The sequence below is a fragment of the Anopheles marshallii genome, chromosome 2 (assembly GCF_943734725.1).
Source record: "Anopheles marshallii chromosome 2, idAnoMarsDA_429_01, whole genome shotgun sequence".
Taxonomy (NCBI): Eukaryota; Metazoa; Arthropoda; class Insecta; order Diptera; family Culicidae; genus Anopheles; species Anopheles marshallii.
In genome coordinates this window covers 989,088-1,003,564 of record NC_071326.1, presented here as the reverse complement: position 1 = coordinate 1,003,564, position 14,477 = coordinate 989,088, and the positions used below count along the sequence as shown (strand labels likewise).

The 14,477-nt window shown below is 43.0% G+C and overlaps 3 protein-coding genes across 3 annotated transcripts; 2 read left to right on the top strand and 1 right to left on the bottom strand.

The window, feature by feature from the left end:
* Positions 1-1,509: 1,509 nt before the first annotated feature.
* Positions 1,510-2,295, top strand: LOC128709382 (tubulin-folding cofactor B-like). Its single transcript, XM_053804380.1, has 2 exons — positions 1,510-1,608; positions 1,675-2,295. The coding sequence occupies exons 1-2, from the start codon at positions 1,510-1,512 to the stop codon at positions 2,293-2,295; spliced, it is 720 nt and encodes a 239-aa protein (XP_053660355.1).
* A 1,420-nt stretch (positions 2,296-3,715) lies between these two features.
* Positions 3,716-5,054, top strand: LOC128706708 (mitochondrial import inner membrane translocase subunit TIM50-C-like). Its single transcript, XM_053801649.1, is given in 2 exon segments — positions 3,716-3,965; positions 4,036-5,054. Coding segments are annotated over 2 exon segments (1,269 nt in total).
* Positions 5,055-5,387: 333 nt separating this feature from the next.
* Positions 5,388-8,062, bottom strand: LOC128708049 (RNA-binding protein 25-like). The gene is made up of 3 exons (XM_053803007.1): positions 7,818-8,062; positions 6,540-7,620; positions 5,388-6,491 (listed from the first exon to the last, which is right to left on the bottom strand). The coding sequence occupies exons 1-3, from the start codon at positions 8,060-8,062 to the stop codon at positions 5,388-5,390; spliced, it is 2,430 nt and encodes an 809-aa protein (XP_053658982.1).
* Positions 8,063-14,477: the final 6,415 nt, after the last annotated feature.

Genomic DNA, 14,477 nt, shown 5'->3' with positions numbered 1-14,477 from the left:
GTTGTTGGTCAACATAAAGAAACCGCAATTTCGAGAAAATAATTAGACATAACCTCAAATTCGTGAAATTGCACTAAGAGCTTCAGTTTTGATAAATTAAATGTACGTGTTGTATGTCCGTCAATCAATTATTTTATAAAATAATCGAATAATCTGCTTGAAAATACCTTCAACTCTTCTTCCTTTTCCATCTCTTAGCACATCATATTTTGTATTATCTAAAATTTAATTAAAACAATACTTAACAGCCAAAAGCGTTCTATTGCTTCGACAGCACATTAACTAATTTCCAAAACGCGCTCGATCTTGAAACATTACGCAAACAGCAACATTTAGCAAATGATGATTGATTGACATAAGCGCAACAACATAAAACATGTCTGTTTATCATCATCAGTTCTGCGAAATTTTTTGCTATTTGAAAACTGCCTTGAAGTCTAAGTCACTCACCCTCAGGCTCAGTTTCGAGATTCGTATAAAACCAGCGGCGTTTAGCGCATTAACCACATACTTTGAAACATTCTTCAGCAGGTGAACCATTTTGGCATCAAGTGTACAGAAAGGACTGCACGATGAAACAAATCATCCTTTTCGTCGCAATTGCGGTGTGTGCCGCGATGGGAGAGCAGCAACCCGAACCGATCCCGGCGGCCGCGTTAGACGAGCGGAACGATAACTGCAACGCCTGTCCACTGAACTGTGTCGCAAACGCCGAATGTCCGGCCCGCAATCCAGCGCAACCGGTGTTTTTGGCCCACAGCGATTGCACCCGTTACTACGTGTGTGAAACTGGCCGGGCGTGCGAAATGAACTGTCCACCGGGGTTGCATTTCAACGTCCGCGAATGGGTTTGCGACTATCCGCATCGGGCATGCTGTGACCCGATGATCGAGTGTGTGCCCGGATGTATCCCTGGAGTAACGTGCCCTCCTGTGAACTAAAACTCCCTCAACTGTTCTCGTGTTATAATACTTGTTGCAATACAATAAAAGGTATCCAATAGTTGGCATGTACATTGCGGAGTCTATCGCAAATTATTTATTAACCTTCCTATTGTTGTATCCTCCACGAAGAAGCGTTGGACCTTACTTTCATCATCATTAACCTCGCAATCTGTTCCTTGCGATAAGCCGTGTTTACGTTTCTGCTCCGTTCCCAGCCCGACCTAGTAGACCTGGCCAAATATGTCCAGTTATGGTAACAATATTCTGATGAAATGTGAAATAATTCGTTCTAGATAGAAACAATTCTCTGCTATAAAGTATAAGTAAAGAATGAATTTATTACATTAGTTTGAATTTTGTTGTTCTAACGGCAGCAACTAAAACACAAACAAAATGGAAAACGTTCAAACCGATCAAAGCAATCTTATTGTTTGTTTTCGTTATGTATGGTTCGGTTGCTATGACATTCATGAAACAACGGACCTTTAGAAGGAAGCATCTACAGTTCTCAAATGATTGTTAAAGAGACAGGCTTACAATTCCCAGGTTTCCGAGCGGCATTTCAATGGCAGATTTTATTCATTTGCATATTAGCAACTCCGCGAGTGATGCTGTATCGTACGATCGCAAAATGGATCCCAACATTACAATCGCGGAGTTAACAGTAAGTCAATTGATCTGGGCCAGAAGAAGGCTGCAATTTAAATCATTTCTGTTTGGATTTCTTTAGAACATTATTGAGTTTGCCACCGGCATTAGTGCTTATGGAATGGAGGTGGAACTTTACAACGGTGATCAGTTCATCGAGAAGATTATTGATCGTGGCAACCGAAATGATCATAAATCGCTCAGAGAGTTTCCTGTCCTGGATGGGATGCGGCTTCACGTTACCGGACGCTGTACCTGGCTGGAAGATAGTGGTGCTGAAAAATTTGAACTTTCCTCAGAAGAATACGATAGCCGAAAGGACAGTTTGCGTAATTATTTGCGGCAAAACAAGCTCGGCCGATACAGCGATGAGCGAGCTGCTCAGAAAATGGCTGCACGAGCCCGTGCCAGCGAAGAACAGGAGAAGAAGCTAAGGGATGCAACCGTAGGGAAACGCTGTACGGTGATGACCAAATGTGCACCAACTCGGCTCGGAGAGATTGCTTACCAGGGCAGGCTGGTAGGAAAGCCCGGCATCTACATCGGAGTCAAGTTCGATGAACCAGTGGGTGTGAATGATGGCACCTTTGAAGGTAAGCGGTATTTTGACTGTGCACCCAAGTACGGTAGCTTCGTCACACTGGATGCGGTCGAGGTAGTAGACATCCCGCCAGAAAAGAATATCTTCGAAGATGAATTGTAAGCAGCCCCAATATCCGGTGAGGTTGTCCCATGTGCCCCCGTATAATAAAAGCGTTCTACATTCTAATGCGAACTTGTTGTCTAAACAAGTAAGTAGACTCGTTAGTTTTGCTACTTACCGATTCTTGTGCCATTTTTGTGCGGATTGTAGTACTGGTCGGAAAGTGCCAGAGTTTACGTAGCTCACGGTTGTTCTGATTGTTCGTTGTGCGGCTATTATAGCCACCTTAGAGTTCGTGTCCTTGGACTGGAAATGTTTAGCAGCAATCCGTCTTGCTCCAGAGCTGTTCCACAACAAGTAACGCAGCACACCTAATGGGTCAAATTGCGTCCAATCGTGGTGGTTTTGCTAGCAAGTACACATCGGAATGAACTCAGCCACAGCACAGACACTTGTTAACAACAAACACACATAGAATCAACGTTGCTCAACGCTTCGTCACACACCTCGTCTCATCCTCGGCACGCAGCAACACTGATAGCTTATCTTTAGGCAAAATCTACAATCATCGCGAGAAGTGACGAATATGCTCGAGGGCCTGATCCGTGCCCGCATTTACGCGACAAATTCACCTCCTTATTTATCCCGTGCACAATTTCGTATGAAACAAACACCTCTGGTCGCTTTAACTTTTGCTGTAAACAAAATGAAACACGCAATGACCTTTCGTGACACCAATTCCACAATCTCACTCGGTGTGGAGTTCGTTGATATTTACGAAGAAATTAGGCCTAGTTTAGCGTGATCTAACACATTTCTTTGTCGCGATTAGATAAACACCTGCGTGCTGAACAACGAAAAATGATGCCGCGATGAAAAACCCCTATTTAGAGTGCGTTAGTGCTTTGTGCTGGAAATTCCGCCACCCAAACACAATACATTGAACGCTGTGCGTAGCTGTACTGCGTGCCGTAACACCACTATTGCACTACGCGGAATGAAACTACGCTCCGATGTACGCAGAGAGAGTATTTCGTGGGGATTTGTATCATTTATCGGAAAGGAGAACACGGAATATTGTGATTGTTCTATTCTTTTAATTGTATGCCACCTAACCACGACGAACTCCAGTGGTAATACGAAACTGCAATGGTTGGTAAACTGTGGCCATGATTTGACAACTCACCATTTGACATTTGAGTTCAAATTGTGCTATGACACAACTCACAACTGCCAAATAACACATTTGTTTCTTTGTGACTCTGTTGTCTTTGGCCAATTATGGAAAGCTGCAACCATCTAGTGTATAATTCAATCTACTGTAGTGTAGTAAAATTATAATAACTGCTGAAAATAGAATTGAACACATCAATCGGTTTTCTCGTCTGTGAAGCTTATGTCAAACATGACCTTATTCGCGGACCATGTCTATCGCGCTGTCAACCTTTCGGCGATTGTGAAAAATCGAATGTCAAAGAACATGCTGAAGTACAGAATCAAAACATAAAAAATGGTTTCGAGAAACCTGTGCGAGTTTTTCCGCCTGAGACAAATTTGCCAATATCAAACCATTTCAGCGTCCGCCCTCTACCGTACAAACCGTGGCCAGTACCATTATTCCAGTCCACGCTTCATTAAAGTTTGGGACGACCCCCGTAAATGGGCCCGATCGTACTGCACCACCACCAAATTCTTACAGGGCCGGCAAATTAGGTTCCTTTCGACAGTTTGTATGTATCGATCACGCGTACTTAACCGCAATGGACAGTTGTGTAACAGCTTTGTTGTTTCTTTCCATAGCCGGCAAAGGTCCTGGCGAACAACAGCAAAGTGCTGCAGCGCCACAATTGCTTTCGAAACTATTTCCACAAACCGCAGTGGAAGGAACCGAAAATGAAGTGCAGCAAGAAAAGCAACGCAAAGAGGAGGACGAAGAGAAGGAATCGTCCTGGAAGCGGATGAAGTTAGGATTCGTCTTCTTTGGCTTTTCCGTATCCGCTTTCTGTGTGTACATGGTTTGGGTGTTTGGCGCACCGGATCGGGACGCGGAAGGTAACATAATAATGGACGAATTCATGGAATTGCCCACGTTTCAGCAATACTTCCGACGAATGTGGAAATCGATGACATACTACCAAAAAATGATTCAAGAACCATCACGCGAAAAGCTGTTGCCGGACCCGCTCAAGTATCCCTACGTACAGCCACCTTACACGCTGGTGCTAGAGATGAAAGATGTGCTGGTACACCCGGACTGGACATACCAAACCGGGTGGCGTTTCAAGAAGCGTCCCGGCGTTGATAAGTTTCTGGAAACTTTGGCCGCAAACTATGAGATTGTAGTATTCACTGCCGATCAGGGAATGACCGTATTCCCCATCCTGGATGCACTTGACCCGCGGGGCTATATCATGTATCGTTTGGTGCGCGATGCAACACACTTTGTCGATGGACATCATGTAAAAAATTTGGACAACCTAAACCGCGATCTTAGCAAAGTCGTTGTAATCGATTGGGATCCAAACTCGACAAAGTTGCACCCGGAAAATACGCTCAACATACCGCGCTGGACTGGCAATGATGATGATTCGGGATTGTTCGATCTAATGGCACTGTTGGTTACGATCGCCACTAGTGAGGTGGAAGATGTGCGCGATGTGATGACGTACTATAAATCTTTCGAAAATCCTCTTGTAAAGTTCCGTGAAAATCAGCGTCTACTCGCAGAACAGATGGCCGAACGAGAGCATGAGGACAAACAGCGCAATCTGCCGGCAGTGCAGCGATGGAGACCCAGCTTTCTAGGCGGTGGACGCTAAACACGGTGCGTATTGCCAATAAATGCCATAGCATGTCATAATTACCGTTGTTAACTATTCTCAACATTGTTAGCGTACAAGTATGTCCTTTTAATTAGTTTTTTATATATCACATACTTTATTAGAGTGCAGCTATCAAAAGATGTGTTAAGCTGTATCGATAGTAGTATCTATTCTGCTAACACTGAACAGCATCAGGCTCACAAAGTAGAAACTCAATTAAATTAACTGCATAAACTGATAGCAGAATTAAAAGCAAAATTAAATGAATCCGTTAGGATTGGTCACTAGTATTTGGTAACGCAGCTGCAACGTAACAGAACGATCGCGAGTTCACCGCGTTGGACTATCTGGTACAGGAAACATTCGATCTTCTTCACGTTGAGTTCCTCGCTCTAAGTACCAGTTATTGTCTCGTTCCATCTGCTGCCTTTGCTCATCTCTGGCGGCTTGTCGTCCGTGTTTCATACGCTCCTGCCAATGCTGATCACCTGATCCCCGCTCGCTATGTTTACCACCATTCTGGCGGTATTCATCTCTGCCCTTATATCTCTTTTCATCCCAATAATCATTCTCGCGACGCTGATTACGATCATGCTTTTTGTGATGCTTTTCATAATCGTCGTGGCGTCGATCGCCGTTGGTCCATTCTGTACGCTTAAACTCTTCTAAATAAGATCCTTCACCGGATTCGTAAGCCTGCTTTGTTGGCCGTTCGCCACTACCACGTCTTTGCTCGTCACGATGGCCAGAGTGATAAGACTTCTCTTTATGATCGCGCTCCTTGAACTCTTCACGCTGTTTAAACTTTTTCTTGTGATGATCATCGTCGTCATCGTCGTGATCATTTTTGCGATAATTATCGTGTTGTTTGTGATGTTTTCGTTTCCCGTCATGGTGATCTTCCCTATTTCTGGAGTTATATTCATTCTTATAATTTTCAGCGTATGTTTTCTGCTCATATTTGTCCTTTTCATGATATTCTTTTTTTCGCTCTTTGTTATCATATTGTCTTATTTCTTCACGGCTATCACTTCTTTGTTTATGGCCATCTTCCTGAGCTGAACGGATATTATTGTCCTTCTGTTTATTGTATCCTTTCTCTGGCTCTTTTTGCTTATATTTGTCCTTCGAATGATACTCCTTTTTCCTTTCCTTGCTATCATATTGCCTTACATCTTCCCGGCTATCACTTCTTTGTTTATGTCCATCTTCATGCGATGCACGGTCCTTCTGTTTGATAAACTCTTTTTCTTCCTGTCTCGTTGGTTTATCCTCTTTTCTGTAATATTCATTTTCGCGATACTTTCGCTGTTTGTGATCTTCGTATCTTTGCTTTCCAGATACTTTTTCACAACCACTTTCTTCGAAGCATTTTGATAACTGTTCTTCAGTCTCATGTGACACAGGAGTATCTGTTGGTGTGCGTGCTTCATCCTCTGACGAAATCTTTTCATCGTATTCGGGGGAAATAGCATCCCTTACATTCGCTTTCAAAGTTTCTTCCGGATCGGGAGAAAGATCCAAAATGCTACCCAGAGCTTCTACTATAACGCTACCCTCTGCCTTGATAGCATCAAATGCTTTCTGATAGTCAATGTTGAATGGTGATGCCGGCTTGCTAGGGTCGATCCGTTTTTCCTGCGAAGGCTCCGAAGCCTTAGGATGGATGAATTTGTTATAATTTTCTGGCTTGGCCTGTTTTTTCTGATGAAATTCACTCTTCTTCTGCTTTGCTTCAATCTTGCGCTTCTTTATGTCACAATACTTTGCACTATACTCAGCAAACAGATCATCGTGCACTGCTTGATCTTGTTTGTAACAGAACGCTGGCAGTACGTAATCCTTGTCCACAATTAGCATCGGTTCCTCTTCGTCTCCCGACCAAACAACCTTTCGCTTCACACCACCATCTTGGGGAGGAACTTTCCTTATCGGTGTTTGGACCGGTTCTTCCGTCACAAGTTCAGCGTCCTGCTTCTGGTCCACGGTTTCATCAAATGCTGCTTGATTTAGCACATCTCTCCACTCAAATTCAGCCCGCTGAACTTGCTCGTCTAGCTCGGAACGCGTGTAAAGGTGGCGCAATTTGTTCATTTCGTTCTTCAAAATATTGTTCTCCAGCTCCAGTTCGGAAATGCGTTTCTCGTGCTCAAAATTCACCTCTTCTACCCGGCTCTGGAGCCGCATTGAGTTGCCAAGCAGAACCGCGACCATCCCCGTGGCCAACAGGCTGAATAAGACCCAGCTGGCATTGCTCACAGGAGGATGAGAATGTTCCACAATCGAATTCACTGATTCTATCGATTGCTCCTCGGGACGTTTGATCTGTAACTCGGATTTGTTCTCGTCTGTCGTTTCTTGCCTAGTTGGTTTCGGTTCGTCTGGTGTGTAAGGCGGTGTAAGTGGTATGTAATCCGGAAGCTTTAGATTAATGTTCCGGCTGAAATGAACCGTGCATCCATGGTCGATGGGTGATTCCTCTTCAGTAAGCATCTTGTCAGAGCTCGCCGTGTCACATTCACTGATGACGCTGATTCCATCGGAAGATTCATCTAGCTGCGAACTGAAGCGGTATTTTACAATTAATTAAAAGTTAGCAACACATTTATAGTCTAGAACAACGGGCGAACATAAGTTTGCAAATAGTTCACAGCAAAGTTTATATTTAACTCACAAAGGAACAAAGTTCGCCTACGAACTCTGCTCACAAAATTGCATTCATCACTCACAAATAAAGCAAAAAAAATCGTTAAAACTCACTCAGTGCTATGGTGACTATCATGACGCTGCTTTGAGGTCGGCTGACCAGCTCCTTTCTCCGCAGTCACATTTTCTTTATCGATCTCCTGCACTCCACTTGGTTCACTGTGCAGCTGATCGTTGCCTTTGCCCAGTAATGTCCAGCTGTCGGGATCTTCCGAGCTGAATGATGCCGTCAGCGGGTCGTTTACTTTGCTACCAACCGCATCGGCATTTGCAGGACGATCACGATCTGGTTCTTCCATCGTGGCTGATCTTCAGAATACACTGTCCGCAAATTGAAAGTAAACGCTTGTTAACGCTCGTAGCTCCTTCTCAACTGTTGATGCGTACACGAACGCTGTGCGCAAGACCCAACTCGTCCGTTCTGAGAGTGATATTTATAACTATGTGGCTTCTTTTTATTACAAAGCATCCAAGCAGAGGGAACCGGTATAGAGAATTGTGGTGTGTAGTATTCTACATATGGACAGAACGAAAGGCACGTGTCTTTACCCTGTTTGCTAGCTACCCGCTGTCACTGTTAGTTTGAAGATCAAATATGAAGAGCACCGACAAGGGACACAATTTGGTTTACAAACCCGTTCAATTACAGTCAAAAGTCCAAAACATTGTGGTTCTAATTTGTTCCCTAACTTTGAAGGATCTGTTCAGGAAGATCTCTACCTGACTAATGTAATGTTTAAGGCGTTTACTCATGAACAGAAAGCGCATGAGCACTTTAACGGGCATGAATTTACAATTCCACAAAAGTTAGTGCAAATATTTACCTTGTGAAAAAATTTTACATACCTGTCCAGATCACCAAACTGCAAACACACAAAGGAATTTTGGGTACAAAAAAGGCAATGCCGCTGATCTTATGCTAGCGCTTGAAGCTATTACCGTCTGTATTACTGCAATGAAACTGAAACAGCCCACAGAACAATTTGCTCCTCGTGACTACACGTTATTTTCCGCCAGTACACACCGAATGGATAAAAATTGCGTCGCTGCGAGAGAATTATTTACGTATCGCATTGTTTTTGTTGTTTGCATTGTCCGCACATTACTCCGGGGAAATCTGACAGCTTCGCGCAGGCACATACGAGAGGTTGGACATTGTTGAAGCAGTGATGTGTGGTAGCCATTTTTACCATTTCAAAAATATTACATATTGCAATTTAGGGTTTTTTTATATTCAAGACACAATTGGAACAAAATATTAGATAATTAAATGATGTTTTCGCGTGCAATGTTTATCGAAAAGTGTAAAATTTTAACTAACCCATCTGAACGAAAAGTGAACCCAAGTGCAAAGAAAACTCATGCAACCTTTCGAGTTCGCCAAGTGTCGAGCAGTTGCAGAATGTTTTTAAATCTGGATTGTTCATTTATTTACACAAGTTTAGTTCTGATGATTTTTACAAATGAAAATGTTATTCTGCTAATTTTTCCAAATATCATTTACTTGCTACGTGATTTTCCATTTTTATGCTTTAGCTGCTCGAAAAACTGATAGGTTGGTGTCTTGGCTATTGATTTGAAGTTTTTCTATATGCGATTTGAAAATGTGCCTCTCGTGCTTTGGTAATTTAGGGAAATTTGTGTACAAACGACCAATTTAATAATTTCTTACACTAACAGAACCACTACAAAAGAAATTTGCTTAATTCTCATGTGCTATCCGTTATTGTGGTATCTCATACTTATGTTTCTTTTTCTCATATACTCATCTTCCATCTCTTTCCATTTGGCCCAGCGAGTACAGTGGGTAACATAACTATAAAAAACTTGTATGTTTGAAATAATTATTAAATCAATATATCCCTCTTGAGCTATTTATGAAGGTATCATATAGTTTTCATAAAGGGTTCATTAAAAACGTTGATATATTTGGAAATTTTATGATATTTTATTTTCTATGTCCTGTCTAAACGATCACTCTATTGTGATTGATTGTAGGGAATAGTATTAATAGAAGACCACTAATCACTGATAAAAACTCTACAAATGCTTCAACTCTTCAATTCGGATACTGTTTCCTGACATAACGACTTTCTAGGACATGTCTACCATTAATGACTTTATTTCCGTGTTGCCGGATAGCTCTTGCTACGAATGAGCTTTTGTAACGGTCTTGTCGTGTGGAATTGATGATTGATGACACCACCAAATACTTTATCGAACCTGCTCACGATAAATAGCATACAGTAATCGCTCTAACTTCCTTTCATGGAGATCTCTTGAAACGTTTTTTCGTCAATATAATCAATGTAAGTTCATCAAAGCACCATTTCGTAGGAATGCAGTAACAAGAACAATTTAGTTAAATTTTATTAACAGGTTCTGCTAAAACTGCATTAAGAAAATTAATGCAAAAACCAAACTTGGGTTTTCTGTAGCTTGCAGCGTGAATTAAAGGTAAAACGTTAGTAATGCTACGGTATATTTTATACAATACTTCCAATGTGTAATTGACTGGTGTGAAAGAAAGAATGCGGCTAGCGAAGCGAAGGGATTGATCCCGGTCCCTCAACTCCGGCGTTGACCTTTTGTGCAGAAAAGACGCTTGAACGATTTATTGCTACTTGATATTCAATCTTTAGCTAATTTTCTTAAGGAATCCTTCACCCCTTTTTGAGAACACCTCCCGAAACAAGCAATACCCATGTACGATTAACGGAGGCAAGCGTCCTGCATTCCGAACCGTCCGATAGGGGTGATTTTTACCGCTCGCATCTCTCGTAGGTGAATTTGTGCCAGTGGTCAACAGGCAAGCCCTGTTAGTGTTCACGAAGCGAATGAAAACGAAGAACACGTCAAGTGAAATCAACCCTAAAATTCTCGATTTGAGTAATTGGGGTCAGTGCTGGTGTTAGAGTTATTTATTGTCTCTTGGCCAGGAGAAGATGTGCAATTTTTTTTCCTTTGCTTCCGAAACGTAAGACTGAGACCTAAGACGTCTGGTAAGGCAAAACCGAAGCCGATAGTGAGATTTTAGTATCACGAAAGTTTGTTTGCATGTGCGGTGATGTTTCTGTAACTATATTACAAAATCCTGTCGAGAGTAGGAGATTGCGAAGTTTTTTTTAATGTATTCACTCAAACAAGGACAACGTTAGTGTTGTCTCGAGACAGCCTCGATAATCATAGATTATCATCGGAGCTGAGGAGTTAAGAGATAATTTATAGAGGCAATCTGTATAAAGATGATAATAATATGACGTGCAGACGATGGCAACCAACGCGATCATCATTAGACTCTGCCGCTGCGTTTCGGAGCTAATTCGTTTCTGCTCCAAAAGCCCCAGAACTCAGAGACACTTGTCCGGAGACAGAGAAAAAGTGCTGCTTTGGCACTCAGTCTGCGTGGATCAGAGTTAGCCGAGGTACGGTCTCCACGTTAATTTCCGAGAAGCACACGCACGATAGCCCGGCACCGAAGTTGAGATTTCGTTTTCGGTGGTATGCAATTTTCTCGGGAACCAATTAATAGAATTAACAAAACGATGCGTCGTCTTTCAAGCCTATGTTCTTATCGATTTATGTATGCAGCCAGAATGGGGCACAAGAGACAAGTCCTAATAACGGCTTAAAGATCCAGTGTGTTTTTCTTTTAGGCGTTCTGAAATTGTTCCATCAGCTCCGTGCCTGCCCAAACCGACCAGGTTTATCAGCTCCAGCTGGACATTGTATGGCCGCGGCAAGTGCCTTGCAGTGGGGTGCAGAAGATGAGCAGCAAACTGGACTGATTTGCCCATTCAAGCGTACCGATGTCGAAAGGTCACTTCAGGTATGTTGATTAAAGTTTAGCATGGCGCGCGCACAATTTCGTTTCAAGAAAGGCGACACCTTTGCTAACCGCAGGCATGGTCAGCCTGGTCGAACGACGTTGGACGTAGGATAATTGGATTCCGTGACGGAAACACGAACGTAATCAATCCGTCGCCAGTTCGCGGTCGTCAGTTGCTAGGATGACCGTCTTGGTTCGCTCGCTACCGTGTAAGAGTGACTGATCCATGGGGCACAACACAGTGTCACTGTTTCTTGGTCACGTTTAGCTTTTCCTGCTACGAAGACTAAACCGTCCTGGCAGGTGGTGTACTCTCCTCACCACCGTTTAGTTCTTCCGTAGTGAGATTTCCACTTTCTGTGGCACATCGGAATTCTCCCCACACTTTTCTACTCAACGGTAGTTTTCTTTCCTCGCAATTTGCCATCTTCCCTTTTATTGGTCTCGATCTGGAAGGTACTCAGAACTGATTATGCATTTGCATTGTGTTTTTTTCTTCTTCTTCTCAATAAAATATGGTGTCCATTTGAATCGATTAACTGTTATTCACTCTCATCACACGCAGAAAAGGCATAGAAATTGAAAAAAGGAAGGAGTAATAAATGCTGTACAGTGAGGAAGAGCGAGTGGCACATGAGGATAAACGGCGGCAAGGCTTTGATACAAATAAAAAAACAAAATAGTGACATGAGGGAAAAGTGACTCGAGTAGCAATCTACCGACAATCGTCCCTTCATCAGCTCTAATGCATTGCAATCCACCCGGCAACAGGGTGGCAGGGAAACATATAGGAACGGGAAAGGGCCACTGCCAAATTTGGCCACAACAACTACCACCCTGCCCCTGCCCGTTGAAGGGGAAGGTGTAAGCCCGTGATGTAAAAAAAAACCCCTAAAACCCCTTTTTATCCAAAGCATATGTCCAGCATGATAAATAATCTCCATCTCCAAATCCTCACATCCAAACCATAACATCCGAGAGGATACACATCGAGTATTGACCGATTAAGCTGCCGGTATTCGACAGGGTTGAAATGCTTTGAAAATGTTGTACAAGGAAGATTTTTCACGGGTCTTTTCACCTCGATGATTTCTGGTTCGCAGGGATCGAAACCCGGGTTTTCACAGGTAATGCGCACTGCGATTGTCTTCATGGAGGAGAAAACGAGGGGGTGCAAAAGGAAAACTTCTTCCCCCCAGACCCAATCAGTCTTCGGATCGGGAAAATGGACAACCCTCCAGGGGGACTTATCCGATCCGAATGGCAAAAAACCCTTTCGGCTCGGTTCGCAAAGGGACACAACAACCGGTCTCGTTTGGCAGTGCTGATTTCAGTTGCAACTGACAGAGGAAAGTCGTATTTTATCGAACTCTCTGTTTGTGGGTGTTGAAGGAGAAAAGGTCAGTTAGTTGGGCTGACTTCCTCCCCACTCTCCCGTATGTCTAACCTGGGAAAGCTTGTCCAAAACCGGCACACATCACATTTTGATCCAGAAACGGATTATGGGAACTTATCTACCGGAGGAAAACATTCAGAACTCCTTACGCAAAAGTCATGTCTAAAGTCACGTCGTGGTTTACAAACTGATTTGACCAAGTGTAAAATAAAAGACAATTCGTTGCTTTTCTTTCGTTTGGTTGTAAAAGGAATGACACTGACTTTATCTTCAAACTGTTATGGAATGGCTTATTGTTGTAATTATGTTTGTAGGAAAGTTTGTGTATAAGTCGAATCGAAGCTCATCAAAAGGCCTGAAATTTGTTTCATTCGAATCCTGCAACAACAACAAAAAACTGCTGGTCTGAATGCTTTTCGTTACTCCTAATATATTGCTCGCGTTTATGCTGTCTGCAGCCCTTAATTAAGCGCAAGCAACCTCTTCGTCACGACACGCAAACCATTTTATAGGTGCCTCACTTTCCTGCTAGTCTGTCATTTGCCTTCATTCGAGTGGGATATCTGGAGTGTTTGTCAAAAATCGCCAGCACCACAAACTTGTTCTCACGCTGCGTCAAACGTCATCATGAGCGCGATCACTCATCGATCGTACTAAGCTCGCAGGGCGGCACAGGGGGAAAACGCACATCGATAATGCTCCGGCTTTGCACCAATATTGCTGCCAACTAATTATATCGCACCGGATTTTCTAACCGATGTGTACGGCGAACGCGTGAGTTGCTGTGGTGGATGTTGCTGCAGATAACACTGCTTTTCAACGTTCCCGACCGCGCAACAGATGGCCACGGGATGAAAAGGCACAAAGACGAAGTAGGAAAAAAAAATGGAGGATAAAAAAAGGAATGTCCAGAAAAGCGAGACGCCACAAATCGTAAACTGTCATTATAATTATCAGCAAAGGATGCCAGAATCGTGACCGTGGGGCTGGCCTTCACATCGGGGCCCTGCTTTTTTGGCATCCCAGGACACACACACACACACTGTTGGGCCGGAACGGTCTCCGAAACGGGGAAACCATAGTGGTCCAAGGACCAACACCGCACAGTAATTCGAACCGTACATCACCGTAGTGTTCATGTGCGTATTTTATGTGCATCTACACATTTATGTAATGGTGGTCGTTTGAAGTTACACCATGTTGGTCCGGTTTCAAATGTTGAAATGGTAGAACACTTTTGTTTACACCAGTACTTCATCAACTACATCATAGTCGTCTAACATTAGCATTTTGTAAAAGACAACTCGTTCATTCACCAAATTTAGTTTGAATTTTTCAAAGGTAGATGGGGCTGATTGGATGTCTTATTTGTTGCATTTCAAGTTAAAAATGATTTAGATATGCTTTACAGATAATACCACAAATCCATCTGAGTCATGTTGTTCTAGTTGCGTTGACTCATGTTGATAAACTCGGCGAAGAGTTCGAG